Source organism: Staurois parvus, unplaced genomic scaffold (genome assembly GCF_062004578.1).
Source record: "Staurois parvus isolate SC_StPar_1 unplaced genomic scaffold, SC_StPar_1.0 ptg000520l, whole genome shotgun sequence".
In the NCBI taxonomy this organism is placed as follows: Eukaryota; Metazoa; Chordata; class Amphibia; order Anura; family Ranidae; genus Staurois; species Staurois parvus.
The window spans coordinates 2,372,314-2,399,131 of record NW_028318316.1 but is presented as its reverse complement, the minus strand read 5'-3'; the positions used below and the strand labels follow the sequence as shown (position 1 = coordinate 2,399,131).

The 26,818-nt window shown below is 41.2% G+C and overlaps 1 protein-coding gene across 6 annotated transcripts in view; it reads left to right on the top strand.

Moving 5' to 3' along the window:
- The window catches only part of BIRC6 (baculoviral IAP repeat containing 6), a 407,575-nt gene that overhangs the window by 57,853 nt on the left and 322,904 nt on the right, over positions 1-26,818 (top strand). For all 6 annotated transcript variants that reach the window (XM_089690190.1, XM_089690188.1, XM_089690192.1 and 3 more), the window contains exons 5-10: positions 5,698-5,809; positions 13,845-13,927; positions 18,716-18,938; positions 19,021-19,181; positions 19,980-20,038; positions 24,318-25,712. In XM_089690190.1, coding sequence (XP_089546316.1) covers positions 5,698-5,809; positions 13,845-13,927; positions 18,716-18,938; positions 19,021-19,181; positions 19,980-20,038; positions 24,318-25,712 — 2,033 coding nt within the window. The remainder of the gene's footprint in view (positions 1-5,697; positions 5,810-13,844; positions 13,928-18,715; positions 18,939-19,020; positions 19,182-19,979; positions 20,039-24,317; positions 25,713-26,818) is intronic.

The window sequence follows — 26,818 nt, the reverse complement described above, 5'->3', positions numbered from 1 at the left end:
TGGACCAAAGGAATGAAAAGTGTTTGGTAGTGCAGTAGTTTTATTAAAACAAAGCAATAAATCAAACAGATGAGCCCTTACATTTACAGTATAAGTGCCATAAGATCGACAACAGTACAGCCTGCATTTATGTGTATTACCATGCACCGACACTCCACCACGTCCTGGAGCCAGCGTGCATTCCACAGACTGGAAATGACGTGATCGAAAGTCCTGCCTCAATGTTTTTGTCACATTGATGTCATGAGGAAGTAAAAGATTATAAGGAATCAGAAGTGTATAAGTGGCAAGATGTGCAGGATACACCATCAAAAGAATCATCTATAGAAAGAGAGGTAGTAACGCAGCAAATTAGGGCCAAATGGGAATTTGAACCAAAATAGGGGACGCCAGACACTGAGTGGACGGGAGGATGAATATTGGGAACATGGGCCCACAGAAACCTATAGATGGACCACAGGGACTCAGAACATACAATCAGGGAAATTAAGTACCATACACACCTAAATATGGGGTACCCACCGCAGACAGGTTTGCCCATTTGGGGGATAGAACTCTGGAAAATTGTGAACAATCTTACAACAGCAGAAATTATTTCCCTACCAGACCCATGAGGGCCACCCACTACAATTACAATCCACAGAGGGAATGGAGGATTGGTCCATACAGGATCCCCCAACTCCCCATCTAGATACCATGAGAGAGAACCCAAAGGAGGAGAGGATGTGGGGATGTATATATGAAAAAGAAAATGGGACGTTTAGAAACTGACATTTTTAATTTAATAGATGTTGTGTTTACTAAAGAGGAACTACAGATTTTTACACAGGGGCTTCCTGATGGTGTCAGTGTGATGAAACACGTTGAGGAACGGCGATGCATTGTAATATACAGTGAGGAACAGAAGTATTTGAACACCCTGCGATTTTGCAAGTTCTCCCACTTAGAAATCATGAAGGGGTCTGAAATTCACATTGTAGGTGCATTCCCACTCTGAGAGACAGAATTTACAAAAAAAATTCAGGAAATCACATTGTATGATTTTTAAATTATTTATTTGTCTTGCACTGCTGAACATAAGTATTTGAACACCTGAGAAAATCAGTGTTAATATTTGGTACAGAAGCATTTGTTTGCAATTACAGAGGTCAAACGTTTCCTGTAGTTCTTGACCAGGTTTGGACACACTGCAACAGGGATTTTGGCCCACTCCTCCACACAGATCTCGTCTAGATCTGTCAGGTTTCGCGGCTGTCGCTGAGCAACACAGAGTTTCAGCTCCCTCCATAGATGTTCTATTGGATTTAGGTCTGGAGACTGGCTAGGCCACTCCAGAACCTTGATATGCTTCTTACGGAGCCACTCCTTGGTTATCCTGGCTGTGTACTTTGGGTCGTTGTCATGTTGGAAGACCCAGCCACGACCCATCTTCAATGCTCTGACTGAGAGAAGGAGGTTGTTGCTCAAAATCTCACAATAGATGGTCCCATTCATCCTCTCCTTAATACAGTGCAGTCGTCCTGTCCCCTTTGCAGAAAAGCACCCCCAAAGCATGATGTTACCACCCCCATGCTTCACAGTAGGGATAGTGTTCTTGGGATGCAACTCATCCTTCTTTTTTCCTCCAAACACGGCGAGTGAAGTTTAGACCAAAAAGTTCTACTTTGGTCTCATATGACCACATGACTTTCTCTCATGCCTCCCCTGGATCATCCAGATGGTCATTGGCAAACTTCAGACGGGCCTGGACATGTGATGGCTTGAGAAGGGGAACCTTCGCGCAATGCATGATTTGGAACAATGACGGCGTAGTGTTCTACCGACAGTGACCTTTGAAACTGTGGTCCCAGCTCTCTTCGTGTCATTGACCAGCTCCTCCTTTGTAGTTCTGGGCTGATTCCTCACATTTCTTATCAGTGATACCCCACGAGGTGAGATCTTGCATGGAGCCCCAGTCTGAGGGAGACTGACAGTCGTCTTTAGCCTCTTCCATTTTCTGACAATTGCTCCAACAGTTGATCTATTTTCACCAAGCTGCTTGGCAATTGCCCCGTAGCCCTTTCCAGCCTTGTGGAGGTCCACAATTTTGTGTATGGTGTCTTTTGACAGCTCTTTGATCTTGCCCATGGTAGTAGTTGGTGTCTGACTGACTGTGGGGTGGACAGGTGTCTTTAAAGAGATCAGGCAGGCGCTACTAAGTTAGATTAATGAGGAGTGGAGTAGAGGTGGACTTTTTAAAGGCACAGTAACAGGTCTTTGAGAGCCAGAATTCTTGCTGTTTCTTAGGTGTTCAAATACTTATGTTCAGCAGTGCAAGACAAATTCTTTAAAAATCATACAATGTGATTTCCTGAATTCTTTTTTAAATTCTGTCTCTGAGTGGGAATGCACCTACAGTGTGAATTTCAGACCCCTCCATGATTTCTAAGTGGGAGACCTTGCAAAATCGCAGGGTGTTCAAATACTTATGTTCCTCACTGTACATACTGTTGTCTGTGTTGGTGCCGATCTTATGGTGCTTATAAATGTAAGGGAACATCTGCTTGTCTGAATTATTGCTTGTTTAATAGAATTACTGCACTATAGGCACTTTTCATCCCTTTGGTTCATACACTGAGGAGATGATATCACTATGATTGAATCACCTTTTAACACAAATTAACAGAAGCCGAGCTGGTTCTGATTCATCAAAACCCATTAAAGGATAAGTTCATCTTTGGGAACATGTTACATGTTCAACCCATTTTTAGGGTGGAACACATAACATGTTCCCATAGCTGCAGCTGCACCCCCCTTCCCTCTGACAGATAGTACGGGGGAACTTCTCCATGTATTATCTGTCAGATTTGAACACAGCGTGGCTGTGCGCGGCGCCGCCCACACGGCCACGTTATTCATTCGTGGACTTCTGTGAATGAATGAACTGCAAGTCCCGACAGCCTTAGCAGCTGTAGACTTGTAGTTTTCAATGAACTACCACGGCGCTGTGGATGCTGTAGTTCATTGAAGCTTCCTGTCAGAATATCTGCTTGATTGTACACCCTGTACGGGAGAGAGACCTGCATGGCATCAGTGATCTACTGATCGTAGGTGAAATGCTTTTTCAGGCTCCTTTGGACAAAAATAATGTAGATTTTTTTTTTCACCTGCAAAAAAATGTGCATTTATTATTTTTGTCCAAAAGGTGAACTTATCCTTTAAGTAGAGTTCCAGTTGTGCGCTTGTTGACCACTTTTACAGAAAGGGGTCACATATTTTTCTGAGTTTTAGATTTTAGTGTTTCACTGTTCACTGGGTGCATTCATGTTTGCTTTGAAGTTGGAGACTCCTGATGGAGAACATTTTTTGGAACACACTTTTTAAATGATTTTGTATGCACATTTTGGGCTTGGTGTCACGACATGGATGTTTTTATTCACAAGTTGAGCACAAAATATGTTAAGTGAAATGTTGTGTGAATATATTGGGGACATATAGTATTGCTCACTATCAATGTTTATAGCACAGTCTCAATCCATTTATATTCTTTCTTTGTTTTGTTTTTTTTTATTAACACATAGTACACATTTCATTTATATATAATTTTTGGACCCATTTATTGATGTATGGGTCGGTACATCTAGTAAATGTCTTAGAGATTGGATTCACTGGATACATTTACCTGGTGATTAACTGAAAAGACTGTTGCATGTATTTAGGCTCTGGACTTTTTTTTATTAATGTCATTGAAATCCGCTTGGGGACCTTGTTGTGTGGTTTGGTTGCTGATGAATTTTTGGACTTGGAACACTTGATACTAAAGGAAATTTTTTTTTTTTTAATTTTTATTTAAGTGGTTATACTTGCCTGCTCTGTGCAGCCATATTGCACAGAGCGGTCCCTTATATCTGTTTTGGAAATCCCCCCGCTGGCACTGTCCGCTCCTCTTTCATGCAGTGTCACCCTTAGCAAACCGTTTGCTGAGGGGGCACCCATGCAGGGTGCTTGCAAGCTGAGCTGTGTGCATATTCATAGATACACACAGCATGGCTTGGCCATTGCCCTCGCTCCCTCCTAACTGGACTTGACTGACAGTAGCAGGAGTCCATTGTTGCCTGTGTCCTCTTTGAGACATCAGATCGAGTTCAACCTGTGTGGGAATGTGGGTGTGCATGTTTGTTTGTCTATACCATTTCCCATATCCCTTTATATTGCGGTCACTAAGATGCCTTTCTAGGAGTTTTTTTTTTTTTTTTTTTAATTTACCTTCCCCACAGACACCACCAACTGTGGAAGGGAGTTTGACAACCTTACCTCTGTGACAGTAAAGAACTCCTTATGTAGTTTAAGGTTAAACCACTCTTCCAAGTTCAATATGTGGCCACATTTCTTTCTAAGTGACCTGAGAATAGTTTCCTGCTTATGCTTGAATCACCATCTTCTCCAGCTTTCTGAGCACTAGTTTTTCTGTAGCTGTTTGGGATCTCCCGCTCACTGATTACACGGTCCCCGTGTCCTCTTCTCCTGCTCCCTGATCACACAACCCCCGGGGTTCCCTCCTCCTGTTCACGCTCCCTGATCCTTTCCCTTTGCTACTGCTTGCTGACCACGAGTGCCCCATCATCCGCTTCTCCTTCCTATTTCACATTTCTTGGAATCCTCTCCTTTTGCTCTGTTCACACAGCCTCTGGCATCCGCTCCTATTGTTCTGGCTTGCTGATCATCTGATCCTCTGGTGTCCTCTCTTCCTTTTCCTGTCCACAGGGTCTGTGTACTCATTGTCCAAATAAATACTCATATCATAGTAGTCCCAATGCCCTAGATACTCACAGTTCTCAGTTCACACAATTCCCCCAGTTGCTCACAGACCACAGTACTCGCAACCCTTGGTGCACACAATGCTTCCCTTGACTCAGTCCATGGTACTCCCAATGCTCCGAGTTACCTACAGCCCTCAGTACACATCATGCTTCCAGTTATTCAGCCCACAGTACTCACAATTCTCCCATTACTCACAGCCCTCAGTACTCTGAATGCTCCCAGTTACTCCCAATGCTCCATGTTGAGTATAGTTCTAAGTTATTCATAGTCCTCAGTACTTACAATGCTCACAGTTACTTGAAGCCCACGGAACTTGCAATGCTCCCAGTTACTCACCGGCACAGTGTCAGCAGAGCCCCCAGTACACTCCAGCTCCAGTAATTCAGTCACAGTCCTGCTGCTCCTGATTCAAAGCACCACCGTTCACTGCTGGAGTCCTGATGCACTCCACTTCCACTCTACTCTGCACGGCTCCTGCTACCCAGCCTCACAATGTTCCCGCTTAGCATTTTCTCAGTGTGTCTGGTCTGTTCCCACTCAGCGTCTTCTTTGCATGTCCACTCTGTCACAGGTTTGGTACACAACTGTTGTAAATGGTTGCTGAAGCGGTTTACAACCTGCCATTAAGTTTTGCCTGTGTTTTTGGGCTTCAGTATATTTTAGTGCATGATATATTCAACTCTATTGTGTAAATAAACTTTTTAGATCATAACTTTTTTTAATTTTGAGATTTCCACATGAATTGAGCAAGCATACTTGCCATAATAGGATAGATCCGAAATGTTAATTTACAGAATGCCATAATTTTTTTCTTCCTTTTGGCTTTATCTTTTGTTTTTGCCAACTGCTCATTAGCATGTTTTTTTTTTTTTTTCTTTTTGTCATGTACCCTGTTAGGTCCTTGATGTACAGTGAAGCAAACAGGCGAGAAACCTTTACATCATGGCCTCATGTTGGTTACAGGTGGGCTCAACCAGATCCCATGGCTCAAGCAGGTTTTTATCATCAGGTAAGGTGGTTAAACTGTTTACACTATAAACCTCAAACTGCATGGACTAATTGGCTCTCATGCACAGAGTTTAGAAACAGTAGGACCCCTAAGGTGTTGCACAACAGGGCTGCTACAGTGATTATGCTCCTCATAACATCTGAATATAAAGTAGCATTTCAGTTCTGATCTTGCAGAGCTTTGCACAGTCCAATTAACCTTTTGCCCTCCAGAATTTACCCCCTTCTTGACCAGGCAAATTTTTGCGATACGGCGCTGCATTACTTTAACAATTTTCGCTAAGTTTTCCACACAGGTTACAATTTGATTGTACAATCTGTTAATCTGCTAAAGAATATGTAGTGCAAGGACGTGTCAGATTGGAGACTAATTTGTTAGATCACGTAGGTGTTCATATTATGTAGCTTTGGAAAATCTAAAGTTGATTGTCCAATAATTGTTGAGAAAAAAACATCTAACATCTGAAAAGATGCATAATAAATTACTCACCTAAGTCAATAAATGAGTGCATAGAATGTGTAAGCATGCAGCTGCCCTAATAGTAAATAATGCAATAATCTCCTCATGAGCCAATGATGAATAAAAGCAGCAGAAAAAAAATTATAATTTAACACAGTAAATATACACAAATATTTAGTTAATTTGCCATAAGTCCAACAACAGAAAAATGAAAATTGTGATGAAGTGCAAAGTCCTTATTGATCCACTGAAATCACCATGTGAACAACATAACAATAATTTCCAATACACTGCACTTCGATATCACTACGTACTCCAAAGGAAAGCCTCCTCCAATTCAGTAGCACTCACCAGATATTGTGGTCCATCCAAATCTGATAGGCAATAGCGCTTATGGTGAGTGGCAGCGTAGTACAGATCATCAGTTAACAAGCCCTTCATCAATTAGAGACTGATATGATGGCGGGACATCTTCCAAACTATTACACTCTGTAATCAAGGAAAGATGTAAAAGGAAACTTATAGCGTGAATCCATTAAAAAATATTTATTGGGTAGAAAGTATCGCACTCACATGAAATAAATGAAAGCATGCCAAAATATCCACAATAACCGTTAAGGGTATGTGTATATCTCATGAAGCGAGTGTCTCACCCAATCCTCCTCGCTGCACACGAGCGATACTTCACTTCCAGCAGGGGGATGTAAGGTGGATGCCTAATTACAAAATGTCGTGCGGCCCGACCCTCTCACGTGTTTCGTTGCACTACTTATTCTGTAATGAGGAATCCACCTTACTTCCCCTTCCAGAAGTGATGTATTGCTCGCGTGCAGCGAGGAGGATCGGGTGAGACGCTCACTTCATGTGATACTTTCAGCGTGATACTTTCTACCCAATAAATGTTTTTTAATGGATTCACGCTATGAGTTTCCTTTTATATCTTTCCTTGATTACGGAGTGTAATAGTTTGGAGGATGTCCTACCATCATATCAGTCTCTAATTGATGAAGGGCTTTTTGATTGATGATCTGTACTACGCTGCAACTCACCATAAGCGCTATTGCCTATCAGATTTGGATGGGCCATGATTTCTGGTGAGTGCTACTGAACTGGGGGAGGCTTTCCTCTGGAGCATGTGGTGATATTTGAGTGCACTTTACTCAATCAATTATTATGTTGTTCACGTGGTGATTTTGGTTGATCAATAAGCACTTCATAACAATTTTCATTTTTCAGTTGATGGACTTATGTCAAATGATTTAAATATTTGTGTATATTTACAGTGTTATATTTTGTATCCTATTTTCACTTTTCACTTTTTTTTTTTGCCCTGCTTTTAGTCATCTTTTCTCTATTGATAATAGTTTGCCTTTTTTTTTTACAAGCCGTTTAATTTCTTTATCAAGATTTTCCTTCATTCAGGATATCTTCTACATGCTGCTGAGCTGGGCTTTCATCCACAGCGCTGCCCTGGAAGTCATATCAGGACCCTGCTGGGTCAAAGATTGTGGGACCTGCCTGGACTCTGTCCTTTGGGCACTTGACTCTGCCAGTGGCACTTTGCAGACCTTCGAATACTGTTAGCAAGAGTGTTTTCAGATTTAGAGTGTCTCTACCAATCTAGTCTGAGGGCTCCTAATGAGTTGCACCTTTTCCACTAAACAGTGGGAGCTGCTGTGTTATTGGTAACATTAATTTCCACTTTGCTTCCCTATTCTGTCACTTTCAGTGGAAAGTCTCTGTACCACTGCTGCAACACAGCACCACTTATTGAATGTAGATGATGCTACATACAGTGCACCCAGAAAGTATTCACAGTGCTTAACTTTTGCCACATTTTGTTGTTACAGCTTTATTCCAAAATGGATTAAATTCATTCTACAAATCGTCTACAAACAATACCCCATAATGACAATGTGAAAGAAGTTTGTTTTGAAATCATTGCAATTTATTAAAAATAAAAAACAAAAAAAAACCAAAAAAACAAAAACACCTGTACATAAGTATCCACAGCCTTTGCTCATTACTTTGTTCAAGCAGCTTTAGCACCAGATTACAGCCTCAAGCTGTTTTGAATATGATGCTAGAAGCTTGGCACACCTATTTTTGGGCAATTTCTCTCTTTCTTCTTTGCAGTACCTCTCAAGCTCCATCAGGTTGAATGGGGAGAGTTGGTGCACAGCCATTTTCCGATCTCTACAGAGATGTTCAAGTCTGGGCTCTGGCTGGATCACTCCAGGACATTCAGAGTTTACTTTGTAGTATGACACTTTGCTGAATCTCTGTAAGATAGAATGCACTGCTGTCAAAGAAGAGTGAGGGTTTGTGTGAGCATTAATATTACATCATTTGCAAATAAGCCGATTTTGTGTTTGGTAGAAGCTATGTGGAATCCTGTAAGCAGTGATGTTGACCTAATGTGTTCAGCAAGGGGTTCTATAGCCAAGTTAAAAATTAGGTATGACAAGGGGCAACCCTGACGTGTTCCGTTCGTTATCTGGAACGGTGTTGAGATCATTTCAGCTATATACACTTGAGCTGATGAGTTGGAAAATAGTGCCATAATGACAGAAATGATTCTATGGTTGAACCCAAATTTAATAAGCACTGCTCTTAGATAGACCCAATGAACCCTATCGAACGCCTTTTCTGCGCCCAAATATTGGAACAGATATCTAGATCTTTCTGCAACATGGATTATATTAACCTCCTAGTGGCATCTGTAGTTTGGTGACCTTTGATAAAGCCAGCTTGATCCTTGTTTATTAACCAATTCAATACTGGGCAATTTTACACCTTCCTGCCCAGGCCAGTTTTCAGGTTTCAGCGCTCTCACACTTTGAATGAGAATTGCGCGGTCATACAACATTGTACCCAAACTAAAATTTTATCATTTTCTTCACACAACTAGAGCTTTCTTGTGGTGATATTTAATCACCACTGGGGTTTTTATTTTTTGCTAAATTAACAAAAAAAGACCAAAAATTTTGAAAAAAAAAAGTTTTTCTTTGTTTCTGTTATAAAAGTTTGCAAATAAATAATTGTTCTTTTATAAATTTAGGCCGAGATGTATTCTGCTACATGTCTTTGGTGAAAATAACCCAAATTAGGATGTATTTTTTAGTTTGTAGGAAAGTTATAGAGTTCACAAACTATGGTATAGATCTAAATATTGATCAATCCTGAAGTACTGACAGCCAATCTAATTTCTTGAGGTCCAAGAATGTCAGAACAGTACAGATATCCCCCAAATGACCCCTTTTTGCAAAGTAGACAGTCCGACGTATTTCATAAGAGGCATGGTGAGTTTTTTGAAGTTGTATTTTTTTTTGTCGTAATTTTTCAGAAAATTTAAAAAATTTTTTTTTTTTTACATATTGTCACCAGTGCAGTACAGCGTCGTCATATAACTGGCATGGCGGTGATCAGGGACACTGACTGGTGACAAAAAAAAATAAAAAAATATATAATTTTTTTTCATACTATTTTTTATTAAATTTTTTTTTCTTTTTTTTAAGATTTTTTTTTCATATTTCACTATGACCAAAGTAGTACAATGTTACCATAGTAACATTGTACTACTTTGGGGAAGTGATCAGTATTTTTTTTTTTTTTTTTTTACACAATTAGAATTACTTTGCTATAAGCAAGCATTTACCTGAATGACATCGATTTTGTTTTTTTTTTTGTGCTTAGCTGTGATTTGGCCACAGCTAATCACATGACGTGCATGTGATTAGCTGTGACCATTCACAGCTAGGCAGTAGTATACAATGGATAGCATGAATGAAGCCATCCATTGTATACAACTGTCATGTGACCTGCTGTGATTGGTCACAGCAGGTCACATGGTACCGCCAACGGGGCCGATACTGAGATCTGTCATCGGCCATGTCCGGGGTACACGGCCGGTTACAGATCGCGCCGCTCTGCAGGAACGCAATCTGCTCATGTGCGGGAGGATGCCATATGGCGTCCACCCGGAACGCTGATGACATTTGCCGCCCGCCATTCGGCCATAGGGCGGGCGGCAAATGGTTAAGGAAGGCATTATGTGCATTAATCTAGGGCAGGGGTGGGCAACTGTGGCCCTCCAGCTGTTGTAGAACTAAAAGTCTCATGAGGCATTGCAAAACTGACAGTTACAAGCATGACTCCCTAAGGCAGAGGCATGATGGGACTTGTAGTTCACCAACAGCTGGAGGGCCACAATTGCCCACCCCTGATATAGGGGATCTTTGCTTTCATGCGTTGATCTCTAAGGCACAAGGCCATAGCTTTCCCTGCCTTTTTGCTAGTGGAATAAGAAGTAGCTTTAAATTTACGATGAGTTTTCTCAAAGGAGTCGAGTAGTAAAGCTCTGAGTTCTTGTCTTAGAGCTAACAATTTTAGTTTGATTATAGCTGGAAACCGTTTTATTGTGTCTCTGTGGTATTATTTGCATTAATGATCTCATCAATGCGCTGCATCCTCGTCTTTTTTTAGCCAGAGAGCCTACACTTATCAAGACCCCTTGGATGAACACCTTATGGGCTGTCAAAGTAGCAGGATTGTCCACTGATCCAGTATTGTGTTGGAAGAAGTCGGAAAGTTGTTGGATTACTTTTCGCATATGGGGAAGATTGCAAGATTAATGCATACTTTGACAAAATTTAGTGGGCCTTGATGTGGCATTGGTGATGGTGGTTGGTGCGTGATAAGGCCACGTAATAGGGTCTATGGAAGAAGCAGAGATTAGTTGTAAAAGCCACTTGTCAACCAATAAATATTAAATTCCAGAATGAGTTGTGTGATGTAGAGAAAAAGGTGTAGTCTCTCTTATTAGGATAATGGCATCTCCACACATCGTAAAGATCATTGGACATTAAAAATGTTTGCATCGAAGTGGTGTGCTTCTTTTTACAGTTGGATGTGCCCATATTTTAATCGGGGGGGCAACGTTGAAGTCGCCACAGAGAATTAGTGACCCCTGTTGCAGCTTGTGGATTTTTATCTGAAGCTTGTTAAGGGAGTGGATTTGTGGAGTGTTTGGAGCATAGATGCAAGCTAGGTACATTTGATATCATTAAAGGTGCAGGTCAGGATGATGTAGCGACCATTAGGGTCTGTAACTTGCTCATGTAATTGGAATGACATGCTGTGTCTGATAGGCACTAGAATTTTCTTCTGTGGGCAGCTTGCCAGGTATACAGTCATGGCCGAAATTGTTGGCACCCCTGATATTTTTCCTGAAAATCAAGTATTTCACACAAAAAAGGTATTGCATTAACACATGTTTTGCTATACACATGTTTATTCCCTTTGTATGTATTGGAACAAATATAAAACAGAGGCAGAAAAGCAAATATGACATAATGTCACACAAAACCCCAAAAATGGGCTGGACAAAAGTATTGGCACCCTTAACTTAATATTTGGTTGCACACCCTTTGGAAAACATAACTGAAATCAGTCGCTTCCTATAACCATCAATAAGCTTCTGACACCTCTCACCCGGAATTTTGGACCACTCTTCCTTTGCAAACAGCTCCAGGTCTCTCTTATTGGAAGGACACCTTTTCCCAACAGCAATTTTAAGATCTCTCCACAGGTGTTCAATGGGATTTAGATCTGGGCTCATTGCTGGCCACTTCAGAACTCTCCAGCGCTTCTTTGCCATCCATTTCTGAGTGCTTTTTGACGTATGTTTGGGGTCATTGTCCTGCTGGAAGACCCAGGATCTTGGACGCAAACCCAGCTTTCTGACACTGGGCCCTACAGTGCGACCCAAAATCCTTTGGTAATCCTCAGATTTCATGATGCCTTGCACACAGTCAAGGCACCCAGTGCCAGAGGCAGCAAAACAACCCCAAAACATCATTGAACCTCCACCATATTTTACCGTAGGTACTGTGTTTTGTTCTTTGTAGGCCTCATTCCGTTTTCGGTAAACAGTAGAATGATGTGCTTTACCGAAAAGCTCTATCTTGGTCTCATCTGTCCACAAGACGTTTTCCCAGAAGGCTTTTGGCTTACTCAAGTACATTTTGGCAAACTGTAGTCTTGCTTTTTTATGTCTCTGTGTCAGCAGTGGGGTCCTCCTGGGTCTCCTGCCATAGCGTTTCATTTCATTTAAATGTCGACGGATAGTTCGCGCTGACACTGATGCTCCCTGAGCCTGCAGGACAGCTTGAATGTCTTTGGAACATGTTTGGGGCTGCTTATCCACCATCCGGACTATTCTGCGTTGCAATCTTTCATCAATTTTCCTCATCCGTCCACGACCAGGGAGATTAGCTACAGTGCCATGGGTTGCAAACTTCTTGATAATGTTGCGCACTGTGGACAAAGGCAAATCTAGTTCTCTGGAGATGGACTTGTAACCTTGAGATTGTTGATATTTTGCCACAATTTTGGTTCTCAGGTCCTCAGACAGTTCTCGTCTCCTCTTTCTGTTGTCCATGCTTAGTGTGGCACAGACAGACACACAATGCAAAGGTTAAGTGAACGTCTCTCCTTTTTATCTGCTTTCAGGTGTGATTTCTATATTGCCCACACCTGTTACTTGCCCCAGGTGAGTTTACAGGAGCATCACATGCTTGTAACATTCTTATTTATCCGCAGTTGTGAAAGGGTGCCAATACTTTTGTCCAGCCCATTTTTGGAGGTTTGTGTGACATTATGTCGAATTTGCTTTCTTTCCTCCCTTTTTTTGTTTTGTCCCAATACACACAAAGGGAATAAACATGTGTATAGCAAAACATGTGTTAATGCAATACGTTTCGTGAGAAATACATGATTTCCTGGAGAAATATCAAGGGTGCCAACAATTTCGGCCATGACTGTATATATGGGAAGTCTTTGCAAGTGGGGGTGGCAGAGTCCTTGTAGTGCGTCTCCTGAATCATAGCATGTCGCTATGTAATTCTTGTGCAGATAACCATAGGGAAGCACACTTCGCAGGATGATTCAGCCCTTTGGCTTTCAATGAAAGAATTTTAATAGCCATGTGTAGTGAGGTGTAGATGAAGAGGTCAAGAAGGTCTCTCTTCTCTGTTGTCCACTCCCTAAATACACTGTTTTTGGATCTGCCTCATGAGACTTTTAGTTCTACAACAGCTGGAGGGCCACAGTTGCCCACCCCTGCCCTAGATTAATGCACATAATGCCTTCCTTAACCATTTGTCTTTAAAATAAAATCCTGTGCCAGGATTATTGCATTTACTATAATATCAGTTTCTTGACCTACATTTAGGAGCACAGGTCCCACTCTCCTGTGTTGTGTGATCTACTCCCAAGCACCACTGTTTTACAGTATTGAAATATTTTTTTTTTGGCAGTATTACCCAATTGTCTCAGATTAACTAAATACTCACTGAACTTCAAAAACAAGTAGAGTAGTAGTAGAGTAGAGTAGTAGAGTAGGTACAAAAATCCTGTGCAGCAGCATTGCAATATAATTTTTTTTTTTTATACTTCAACTGCAGCTCATCTTTAAAGGGTTCATGTGATCTGCACAATAAACCAGTGTTCCTTTTCTTTGTAGGTATAAGATTCTACTTTAACTTGATTTTTTTTTTCATTTATATTTTGACAGCCAGCATCCTCAGGAGATGATCGTGCAATGTGTTTTACTTGTAGTGTATGTTTAGTCTGTTGGGAACCTACTGATGAACCTTGGTAAGTTAAATCTTGGTTGTGTGTGTGTTTTTGTTTTTTTCTTCCCTTTTTCTTTTAATATGGGCATTGCTGGCACTACAATACCTCCCATAGAATCTGAGAATTTTTATTTTTTTACTGTTACCATTTTTAATGTGTATAGTGTTTAGCATGTTTTTGGTTTCTGTTAAATTTGGTATCAATGTGAAATTCTAAATCTAAATCTCACAAAGCTACCAACTTTCATAAACATTCAATACTGTGCTGTGTTAGTGCTGTGCTAACAAATCACCCAAAGTGCAAATATAATCAAAAGTGTAAATTACGATGAGAAATGTATATAGTTATACTATAACATGTAATAGCTCTCAAATTGGAATCCAAAAAGTTGGACTTCTCTTTGCTATTGAAAATCTTAACTATTAATTGAGGATCAACTAATTAGAGGCATGTTGATTTCATTTTTGAAACCAGCAAGTAGTTAAATGGGTTTATTGTACTTTGGCATATTTTCCCATATCTATTGTAGTAATGATTTAAAGCAAGTCAATTTCCTTTAGTTAAGGAAATATGAAAAATTGGTATGTTGCTGTTTCATACGCAGCCAGCAGATGTAGTTCTTGGCTTTTTCACATTTTCTAATTTTTCGTCTGCTGTTTGAAGAAAAAAAAAAAAGTCCGCTTTTTACGGAGCTCTGTAGCTCCATTTAACCACTTTAAGAGCAGGCCTTTTCTGACACTTTTTGTTTATATGTAAAAATCAGTATTTTTGGCTGGAAAATTACTTAGAATACCCATACATTAAATATTTGTGAAGTAGAGGTCCTGGAGAATTAAATGGTGGGTTTTGCTAATTGTTTGTCAAATGGTATTTATGCAGCGGTTTTTCAAACGCATTGTTTTATTTCCTGGGGAAAAAGCACCTGTTTTTAGTTTTAATGCAAAAAAAAAACACAATATACTACAAGTTGTTTGATAAAATATATAAGGTGATGTTACACTGAGTAAATAGATACACAATATGTGACGCTTTAACAATGCGCAAGCCCGTGCAACGGTGACAAACTACATAAATTTTTATCATGCATAAGCAACGCTTTAAAAGTCTTTACATTTTACCAGTTTAGATTTAAACAGGAGGTCTGGTGCAAGAATTGATGCCCATGATCTGATGTTCAGTGATACCTCATGTGTGGTGCGGTTGATGTATACTTATGCGTGTGGAACTGATGCTTGTGCATCAGGTACTCTTTACTGAAAGATCTGAGGTCTATTAGACCCTAGATCTCTTCTCTGCCATTCACAGCATCTGATCACACTAAGATCTGTGTGATCAGATGCTTTCCAAATTTAAAAATGGCGCTGTTTACATCTGGTGAAACCAGAAGTTATGAATGCTCACCGCTTCCAGTATCTGAGACCATAGAGATGATCGTAGCCATTCCGGTCACCGATCAGCTCTTTAGTCAGCTGGCGGATGATGCCATGCAAGGAATTCCCTAGCTTGGTAGATCTCAAGCCCAGCCTAGATATTGGGGAAGTTTTTGTTCTCCCCTATCACTGGGAAGTGATAGTGACATATTTGACCCTCTCTTTCAAATACTTGATTTCACTTTCCCTTTATTTCTTAATATTCACAGTGTATCTGGGATCAGGCTCCCTTTACAGCACGCTGTGCTTCTTGGGACCTCAACGTGGTTCTCTCTGCCCCACAGAAACATCCTTTTGTACCCATCAGGGATATCCTCTTGAATGACCTCTCTTGCAAAGTGGCCTTGGTTGCTATAACGTCTGCTACACATATGTCTGCTTGCCCTTGTTTTTGACCTGTTGGCACAGTGCTGCTTGCCTAGCTGATGTCCACACTTCTCATTCATTGTTTGGGGCTTTTCCTGGTTCTATGAATGCTCAGCCTGTGTCCTGTACTGTACAAGTCAGAAATTTGACTTATCTGTAAATTCCATTTCATGAAATACTGTACCGGGCACCAGCCACCATCCCTTCTTTTCCCAGGTTACTCTGCATAGCTTTCTTCAAAACTGACAACTCAAAGCATCATTTCACCCTACAGGTGGAAGTTCTGCTTTTTGAGCGCACTTGCCAATCATGCGTGGGTCATCGTGTAACTGGTTTTGGTATACCCGAACAGCATGAAAGAGATCAGAGATCACCGGGGTTCAGAGGCATTTAAAAAAATAATTACCTAGCAAGACTAAATAACTAAATGTCAACGAAAATGTAGAAAAATATAATAAAACAAATGTCACTGTAAAATCACAAGCTTGGCCTACTTTAAAAATGGACAGTGTCAGTACGGCAGTGGACAGTGTCAGTCAGTAGGGCAGTGGACGGCGTCAATAGTTTTTTTTTTTTTTTTTTAAATATTTTTCACAAATTCTTTAGGAGCCCTGTTGAAAGGGGAGCACGTGGGGAAAGGGCCAGGCAGCAGAAAAAAGGAGGAACAGGGATGAGAGGGCAGTGGGTAAGGCATTTACTAAAACCTATCCCCTGGATTTTCATCCTGTAGCAGCTGTACGCTAGTGGGAGGGTGAGAAGGAGATGCTAGCTTTCAGCTGCTCCAGGAGGACCATAAAGGGGATTGTAGTAAGGCAGGTATTTTAAAAATTTGAACTCCAAGTGGCTGGGGATTGGGATTTTTCTGCCCTCCAAGCTGCCCTCCCTAGCTTTTTGCTGTGAATTCAGATTTTTAAAATACCTGTCCATGGGAAGGAAGGGGATGGTGGGCTGGTAGGGGGTTAAGAGGACACTGCTGTTAGGGGGAAAAGGGGAGAGAAGACATTGTGGGGGGGGGAGAGGGGTCACTGCTATGGGGGAAAGTGGGAGCAGAGGATGCAACTGTAGGGGGGTGATATGAAGGGCAGTAGAGGACACTGCTATATGGGTGGCCCTGTCCAAATCAGTTTCCTGTGCTCTTCACCCCCCCAGTGGTGTCCTCTGCCCCCCCTTTCCCCCTTAGCAGTGACCTCTGGCCCTTCCACCCCCCAGCAATGTCCTCTTTCCCCCAGCCTCCTCTGCTGCTGTCATCCTTGCACAGCATGACTTAGGACAGAGGGCGGGAGGAGCTGGCCAAATGAACTTTTCATATTAACAAGCTGGTAATTGGTTGCTAGTACAGTCCTCTGTCCTGGGCCGTGCTGTCTTCCGCTCTGCAATGTGCACTGACGATGACAGCAGCAGAGGAGGCTGGGGAAAGAGGGGGAGAAGACATTACTGGGGGTGAAGGGGGCCAGATGTCACTGCTATGGGGGAGAGGAGGGACAGAGAACACTACTGGGAGGTGATGTGCAGAGGACATTTGGTCTGCTCCTCCTCCCGTCCTCAGTCCTGAGCCGTGCTGTCTTCTGCTCTTCGCTTTTCACTGAGGATGACCTCGGCAGAGGAGGCTAGGGGAAGGGGGGGGGGACATGTTTGCGGTCTGTCACCTGCCCGCGGTCGGCAGGTAGACCGCAATCGGGGGGTTGCCGACCCCTGGCCTACAGTATTTGTGGTTGCTGACTTTTATTATTTCTCAGACTGAAGCTCCTCTTTAAGTAGTAGAGTTGTAAGAGAGCCACCAAGGGGCTGTGTCATCAAAAGCTTTGCCATTGTGCATTCACCTGAAGCCTATAAGCCAAGGTCTGTGTCCTCAGCCTGTGTCCCCTATACTGTACTGCAATGTATGGAATTTACAGGTAGGATTTTTTTTTTTTTTTTGCTGTGTGTGGGGGGAGATTTCCTTTTACTTCCTGTCCCAAATCCAAAACAAAGTGTGAGGAGCTCCCTCCAAAGTAAGGGAATCCCTGATTTTCTTTGTATTCCTGTTTTGCTGATAATTCTAAATTCATTTTTTTTTTCTTTTACTTTACTACTATCAGTGCGATAAATTAAATAGGACAAATAGAAAGTTTGAATCTCCCTAATGGGGACACAAACTAAAATAAAATATGGCCATTTTAATCCCTCTCTATTCTATAAGAGAAAAATATTGACCTTTTTAAACATGCTAGTTGCCTGGCTGCTATGCTGAGCCACTGGCTTCAAAACTTTGTCATTGACCTAAAGCAAGAATGCAGACAAAATCATAAGTCACAAATCCTTATATGCCTATTTTCTCATGGCAGTTGGTAAGCTATCATTTTAGGTGGTTTCCGCATTAGCTAAGTCCATGTTTCTCTCATGACATATTTGTTGAATTTCTCAGTAGCTGTGTAGCCCTGTGCCACTTGCATGTCTGAACACTTTTCCAGTCTTCTGACGTGTAGTATTTTTGACTGATGTCTGAAATGGCAAAGAATCCGAATGGCTCACAGGCAATATTGGCTTTAAGAATGGCTTTGTGATCATTTTAGATAAATTACCGTGCACTATATTTTTAAAGTTTTTTTGCAGTTTTTTCAGATATCCTGGTTATTTAAGAGTAGTTATCAAGAGTCTATTATAGGGGTAGAGAAGCTGTTTTTGCTGACCCCTTCTTTAAAATATTATTCCTGGACAGTCTCTGGCATCAACAGTTTGAGTCACTGACCTGGAAAAAGTGTGCAGCAAGTGAGATCATAATGTCTGCATATTTGGCTTCAGTAAGTGACTCGAACAACCAGCATTTTTAGGGTAGCAACAGCATCTCGGTATTTCCCCCCCTTAACACTTTTTTGCTAGACATTTTATATTCCTCTACTAAACATGCAGTATCTGGAGGACTATTTATTATAAACAGAAACTTACGCATTTATCTTATTAATTTTAACTTGGAACTATATGTACTGTGTTGTAGCTGTCCTTTTCCAAAAACCTTTTTGCTTCTTCTTTGCAGGTCAGAACATGAGAGGCATTCTCCAAATTGTCCGTTTGTGAAGGGTGAACACACTCAGAATGTACCCCTCTCTGTCACTCTTGCCACATGTCCTGCCCAGTTCCCTTGCACAGATGGCACTGATCGAATAACCTGTTTTGGGGTGGGGAATTGTCCTCACTTTCTAGCTGCAGCAACAAAGAGAGGCAAAGTTTGTGTCTGGGATGCCTCGAAACTTATGAAGGTATTAGCCTTTTTATAAACAATATGTTCTACAAGTGCCAAAGTACTATTTTCTTGTAATTCATCTTACAAACTGTTTTTAGGTGCACTTAAAATTTGAGGTAAACCCATATGACCCTGTTATCGTGCAGCTCTTAGTTCTCTCTGGAGATTCCAATACCACAGTAGAGCCTGCGAGGCCGACTTTGGCATGGTTAGAAGGTTCATCCAGCTGTTCTGATATCCCAAAATTAGAAGGTGACAGGTAAGACTGTACACGATAAATATGATGGTGACTTTCTGCTTCTCCCTTTCACTTTCTCTTCTGAACTGGAAAATCGAAGGAAGACTCTAATTTTAGCTTACATGGACTTTTATGCACCACTGGAGGGCTTCGTTTTAAGGGAAGTCTCACTGTGCGATGCATACTAGCACATTCTAACATTGCCTTGCAGGGGGAAACTTTTTTTTTTTTGTTTTTCTTTCATCACTTTACTAAAGCTTTAACCTCTGCTTTCAAAATTTGTCATCTGCCTAGAACATCTGTGAGGAAAGTGGTGATGCAAAGGAGCCATGCAATTACCATTTTAGGTCATAATGGCAGGCTTGTATCTCTCTCAGTGCATGATTGCTTTAGGGCAATTTTTGCTCATACAAGAGCACAGCAGATCTTTACCATGTATACCTAGGTAGGAAGTTGAGCACTAGCATAGTATTTCCTCTCCTGTGGAATACTGGTGTTAGATTTTGGCTAATCAATTTTACAGTCGTTTTCTCTTATGGTAGGGCTCCATAGACCACCTCAGAGCTGCAATAATTGTAGATACAGATAGTACTATTCATAGCAGATGCACATAAGTATTGTTGCATGATGCTGGTGGGTCCTAATCATCTATCTGCACTACATATGCTTTATTATCCCTGTGAATTTAAAGGTAGGTGGGAATGCTGCATCGTCTTTTTTTTTTTTTTTTTTTTTTTTTTTTTTGGATTAGATAATTTTGAAAATGTAAACTTCTGCTGATGTTGCATTAATTGTTTTTGCTTTCATTTTCCATTTCAGTGATGACTTGCTGGATGATTCAGATAGTGAAGAACGTTCAAGGTCTGATTCTGTAACAGGTATGTTGTATTATCATTTCTACATTATTTTTTATTAGAAACAAGTTTGCATATTACATGCATAATATAAACCGTACAAAAAACTGAAAGAATGCCGTAGGGGCTTACAGTCTTACAGGTATGAATACCAAGTATACAAAAGACCATCATTCCACACTGGACTGATCAAAATACATAACCATGTAGAAATGAACAAGAGGAATATAATATATTCATAGATCAAAAGGAATTTAGTTTGCCTTAGACCATTCGTTCCAAATTTTCCATTGTTTTGCAAAATGTATTTATATTCCCATATTTATTGGCAAGTAATGTTTCATAAAGGTAGTGTTTGCGCAAGATCTCAAGTCCTTTGGATACATTTGGTGCTATGGGCAGCACAGTGGCTAAATGGTTAGCACTTCCGCCTGGCAGAACTAGGGTCGTTTATTTGAATCCCTCCCGTGGCACCACCTGCTGGGAGTTTGCATGTTCTCCCTGTGCCTGCGTGGGTTTCCTCCGGTTACTCCGGTTTCCTCCCACACTTCAAAGACATGCTGGTAGGTTAATTGGCTCCGGTCTAAATTGGCCCTAGTATGTGTATGTATGAATGTGAGTTAGGGACCTTAGATTGTACGCCCCTTGAGGGTTAGGGACTGATGTGAATGTACAATATATATGTAAAGTGCTGTGTAAATTGACAGCTCTATAGAAGTACCTGAAGAAATAAATAAATAAAATACTAGATTTCCAGTTCCTTGTTATAAGTGATCTAGCTGATAACAAAAGATGGGCCACCACCGTGCAGTAGAGGATACATATATAGTTATAAACATTATCTACTAAGATAATGTTTATAACTCTTGGCATCTGACAGCTGTCTGCCAGAGGTGAAGCCAGTTTGGTCTGGCTTAATCAAAATAGTTAAGATTGGAAGGAATCTAGAAGCTAGAATCTTAGCATATAATTTTTCCACGAGATGTCATGGATGGTAGAAGAGGAGACTGATTGTAATAACATTGTATCCACCAATCTCATATCAATGTTTAAATTTAATTGTGTCTGGAGGGGTAAAAAGGGTAGTCGTGTTAATTTATGTGCTGACATCTCCACACATAGACATCTTCGGCATGGAGAAGCGGTTGTAACATAGACAGGTCATTTTAATTTTGAGTTGGAGTCCATCTTCTAATCCGCAGTAAGGTTGTAGTCTCCGCATATTAACAAAGCCCCTTTCCTGACAGGTGATTTTGCAGAAAGTTCTCATAAAGTGGAGCTGGTTATTCTAAGGTGCCCATTTCTTAACAGTGGTATAAAGTTTATTATTTAACTCACAGATTAAGTATCTTCCTTTGGGGTCCGGAAAGGTTTCGTGGAGATTAAAAGATATAAAGTTCTTAATGGCAATAAGCACACCTTTTTTGCTTTTTGGATGCTGAGGCTATGAATATGTGTAGGAAAACTCCTTTGATGGAAAGCAGGTGTGTTGGAGACAAAAAAATGTGTCTCATGGATGCACAATATATTGCCTAGTTTAAGGGCTTCTCTCCACAGTGAAGACCTCTTTACAGGGTGGTTTAGTCCGTGCACATTAAAGGACATCATCTTAAGTACCATATTTAGGAAATAAATGGGTAACATGATATTAGCTCCTAGGGTCCAAGGAGCATCCAGTAGAGTTTTGGACTTGGTGCCAATACCAATGCATAGGACACATGATGCTTCTCAAGCGTGGGTGGCAGATTCCTCTTAGGAAGTGTTTATTACGAAACACAAAAAGTCAGACAGTGGGTGGAGAAAGAAAAAACTGAAATTTCAAACAAATTAGGTCCAAAGTAGTAAAAAGGGAGATTCCAACTGGATTCTGATGGCAGTTGCACTGCACATTGTACTGGAAGGGGAACTTCGTGAGCTATAAGCTCCATGGTACTACAGGAATCTAGGGGATTGGTGTTCAGGTGTTATGCTTTTTGTTTTTACGTTAATGGGACACTGCTTGCTAGTTCTGTGTATTGAGCTTGGGTGAGGAAGAGGAGTGCAAATGTTCTTGTTCCGGTATAATGTCCCATGATCAGAGTAGTGTCAGGCTTTCCTCAAGAGTAGTAACTACTGAGCTGTTCCCATCGTGTCTGATGGTCCATTTGGTCGGGTAACCCCAGTGGTATTATATTATGGTTGTGCGATGCCTTTGTTAGAGGCAACAGAGATTTGCATTTCTGCATTGTGTACTGCAAAAGATCGCAAATAGTTGAATAGATGCATATTTTTCAGGTGGCTGTGAATTCTTTCAAAAGGCTAGCATGAACTGTTCTTTAATGAAAAAAATGTACCCGCATCAGAACATCCCTAGGGACATTATCTGGGAGATGGGCCGGCTTTGGTAAGCGGTGGATTCTGTCAATCACTAGATCTGAATCGGGCACTGAAGGTAGAAAGACTCTCATGAGGTCATGTGCATATTCCTGGAGTTGTACTGGTTGTATAGCCCCAGGGATGCCACATATTTTTACATTGTTCCTTGACCTGTCCTCCACATTTGCTATTTTAGCTTTGAGCCATGCCACTTTTTGATCACATTTTGATCATTGTGGGTGTCCTCCTGTGAATTATAGGAGACATCATATTCTCCCATTTTCTGCTCAATATGGTCAATTCTCCCACCTCAGCTTTAAAGTTCTGCATGCATTCCACCATTTCGGCATGTAGAAAACTGTGGAGAGAGACAAGCATGTCTTTCAAGATTGTATTTGAGATTGGTTGCTGGTAGGGAAAGCATTGATGGACTCACCTTTGTGCCACAGAATCCAGCTTCCAGGTGGGATTTAGTTTTGGCCAGGCTTCTAGAGAGCGGTATGGATGCCCTCTGGTGATTGCTGTTGGGATTCAGGCTGTTATCTCTGGCTCTGTGAAGTAGAGAGGGAGCTGCTAGAAGAGGCCGGGGAATGGCCGCTGGCGCCATCTTTAGTACTGGCCATCTCCGCCGGCGGGAAGAAATGCTGGAGTTTCTATAGCTGTGATGATTTTTTCCTCTTGCGGGTCATCGCTGGAGATCAGGTGGCTACACAGGTGGATGCAAGGCAGGCTTGGTTCGGGCTATGGTCGCCTTGACATGCTTAGATTCCCGGCACTGGAGCGGAGCTTCAGTCTCAAACGGCCATACAGCAGCGCGACAAACTCCCCCCCCCCCTCCCCAATTATCTTCTCTGATGATAGCATGGGTTAGGTAAAAATATTAGTCCGTTTTCAAGGAAAATGGACTTCTGATTGTCTGGATATTCCTGTAGAAAAACATTATTATACAGGATTTATATAGTGCCCAACAGTTTACACAGTGCTTTACAACATGAGAGCAGTGCAGTTACAATACAATTCAACACAGGAGGATTCAGAGGTCCCTGGTCATTAGAGCTTACAATCTAAGAGGGAGGGTTAAGAGATACAAAAAGTAATAACTGTGGGGGATGAGCTGCTGGAGAAAAAAAAATGCAATTCTAAGGTGGAGGCGGGATAGGATTCTCTGATTTTTCTCTGGGTTTTCAGGGATTGTCTAAATGTGGGAAGAGTAAGAGAGAGTCATACAGATCGGCGTAGGGAGTTACATAGGATGGGAGAGGCTCTGGAGGAGTCCTGGAAGTGATCTTGGGAGGAGGTGACAAGATAGTTGGATAACAGGAGGTCCTAGGAGGAATGAAGAGAACGATTAAGTTAGTATTTTGAGACTAGTTTAATGATGTCGCTCAGGGCCGACTTGTGGATGGCTTTGTAAGTTGTTAACATTTTGAATTTAATTTGTTGGGTGAGGTGAAGCCAGTGGAGGGATTGGCAGAGAGGGTGCATACAATGTATGGTTGGTAAGGTGGACAAGTCTGGTAGCAACATTCATGATGGACTGAAGAGGGGATAGCCTATTTAAAGATAAGCCAATGAGGAGGGAGTTGGAGTAGTCAAGGCGAGAGATAGCCAGGGAGTGAATTAGAAGCTTTGTGGTGTCATTGGAGAGAACATCCTAAAAAAATAAATTAATGTTGAATACCTATCTGAATTGGATCATGAAGGAATTGTCTTGTTTTTCGGTGTAGTTAAACTTAAATATACCTGATATATTGTGCTTATATAAAAGACAAATCACTGTGACTGCATGTTTCCTTTTAAAAATGGTCACTACACAATCACTTGTTGCATGATGTGTATTGAGCACAATGGTATGTATATAATTTTAGCTGCTGTTTTTCACCTCCTTTGCTTTTCAGCATTTTTTTAATTTTATTTTTAGTTTAATATTCTTTTATTTCCTGCACAGGGCACACATCTCAAAAGGAAGCTCTGGAGATGAGTCTGGACATAACGGCTCTTAGTGTACTCCAACAGCCAGAGAAGCTACAGTGGGAGATTGTTGCTAATGTTCTTGAAGATACTGTAAAGGATTTAGAAGAACTTGGTGCAAATCCTTCCTTAATGAGTTGTAAAAGTGAAAAGACCAAGGAGAAGCACTTGGAGCAGCACAACATTCCTTTTCCTTGCTTACTGACTGGTGGTTTATTAACATACAAGTCCCCAGCTTCCTCCCCCACTAGTAGCAATTCTCGCAGGTCCCTGGATGCTTTAAACAGGACTCCAGGTGAGAGCTGCTCAGAGCAGGGTTCCACCGACAATGAATCTGGCACGAACTCTGATCTTAATTCTCCTATGGTAAAAAGGACTCTACCTGTGTTGTTGCTGTACAGCATTAAAGAGGCGGATGAAAAAGCAGGAAAACTATTTTCTCAGATGAACAATATTATGAGCAAAAGTTTACATGATGATGGATTTACTGTTCCACAGATCATTGAGATGGAGTTGGATAACCAGGAGCAGTTACTTCTTCAGGACCCACCCGTCACCTATATACAGCAATTTGCTGAGGCCACTGCCAATCTGACATCCCCTGACACAGATAAATGGACTTCTATGGTTCCCAAGCCTGGAACACTTGTGCAATGCATGCGGCTGCCTAAATTTGCAGAGGAGGAAAATCTTTGTGTAGATTCCATTATTCCTTGTGCTGATGGCATCCATCTTTTAGTAGGTTTACAGAAATGTCCCGCAGAATCATTGAGTGCAATAAATCAAGTAGAGGCCTTGAATAATTTAAACAAATTAAATTCTGCTCTTTGTAATAGGAGAAAAGGAGAAGCTGAACACAGCCTTGGAGCTGTGAATGGAACAAGTATTAATGTTATCCCCTGTCAGTCCTCAGCAGATGTTCATGATCCTTTAATAATTCAGCCAGACCAGAGAAGTGTTAGTGGTGGATACTTGTTGATTTATAAAATGAATTATACCACAAGGATAGTGACCTTAGAGGAGCAGCCAGTAAAGATCTTACACATTAAAGACCCTCAGGATGCACTTACCTCACTTATTTTATTACAGCCTGATATTTTAGATAACAGAGAGGATGAATGTGAGGAATCCTCTGAAGATGCCCCCCTTACGCCTAAAAATCTCAGCAGTAAAGAGAAGAAATCTGATTTGCTGAGTTTGGGACATTTAGTAGTAACAACTCAAAGTGGATTTGTTAAAATCCTAGATCTTTCTACCTTCGAGGTCATGGCTAGGGTGGATCCACCAAAGAAGGAAAGTACAGATGAAGTGGACCCTTTTGTTTCAGTTGTGTACTGTTCGGGCACTGATAGATTGTGTGCCTGTACTAAAGGTAAGGAACACAGCTTTGTGGTGATGGTGCATATTATGGTGCGATACAAAATTGAAAATACATTTGAGTCTCTCAAATTTTTCCATCTGTCTAGTTTAATCTACAGACTGCTTATAGGAAATTGTTTTGCATTGGCCCTTTTCGAACATTATTCATCTGTGGGAATAGCTTCCAAAATGAATATGCCTTGTAGTAGTGTTTTCTAAAGAATTCCATCTGTTCTATACTTTTTTGATTTCTTTTGGTTGATAAGAAGGTAGTAGGAACACATTATCCCTGTACAGAAGTAAATCTTTGTATAGGCATAAAAGTTTAAAATAAAAAAAAAAAATAAACCAGGGCAAGGGACAGTACTGAATAACAAGTGCCCCCCCTTGTCTCATTTAATAGGAAATGTCCCGTGTGCTGGTGCTGACTGTCCTAGTTGAAATAGGTCCTCTACCTCTGTTCTCTCCTCTGTTTTTCCTCCTGCGCTTTCCTGTGTCCCAGTGGGAGATGTTTTAGTGAACCTAATCTCCCCCCACCGAATACTGCGCACAGGCTTAGATGTTGTTAGGACCAGCACTATGTAGGTTAAATTTAAATGATAGAGTACAAGGATTCCCCTCTACTTAAACTAATTGCAGAAGCTTTTTTTTCTTTTTGGCAAGTTGAAACTCTCTGGTTCCGATAACAGCAGAGGGGTTCCTTCTACTTGCACGGGGTAAATGTCGGGTTGATGTCTTTAATTTTGCCAGTGCGGTCAGGAGGCATTGTTGGTGGTGGGTTAGTCCGGGATATTAAGTGCAGGCACAGAAATCATTTTTCCTTTTGAGGGGTGAGGGTAGAAAGTGATTCTAGTATCCATCATTAGTGTCACTGTCTCCCAGCTCATTAGTGTCACTGGCTCACAGATTCTGTAGGGGAAAAACCTTTTAGGTATGGGAGGAGACATGGAAGTGCAAGCTGTCGAAATCCAGCATGGGTCAGCAGTTTTTTTTCAGACCACGTAATAAATGGGAGACCTGAGTCGTGCACAAAAGAACTTACCTTTGCTTTGGCAGAACCTTCTACTGGTAACTCCAAAGTAAGAGTAAATTATATATTAAAGTGAAATTTCACCCAAA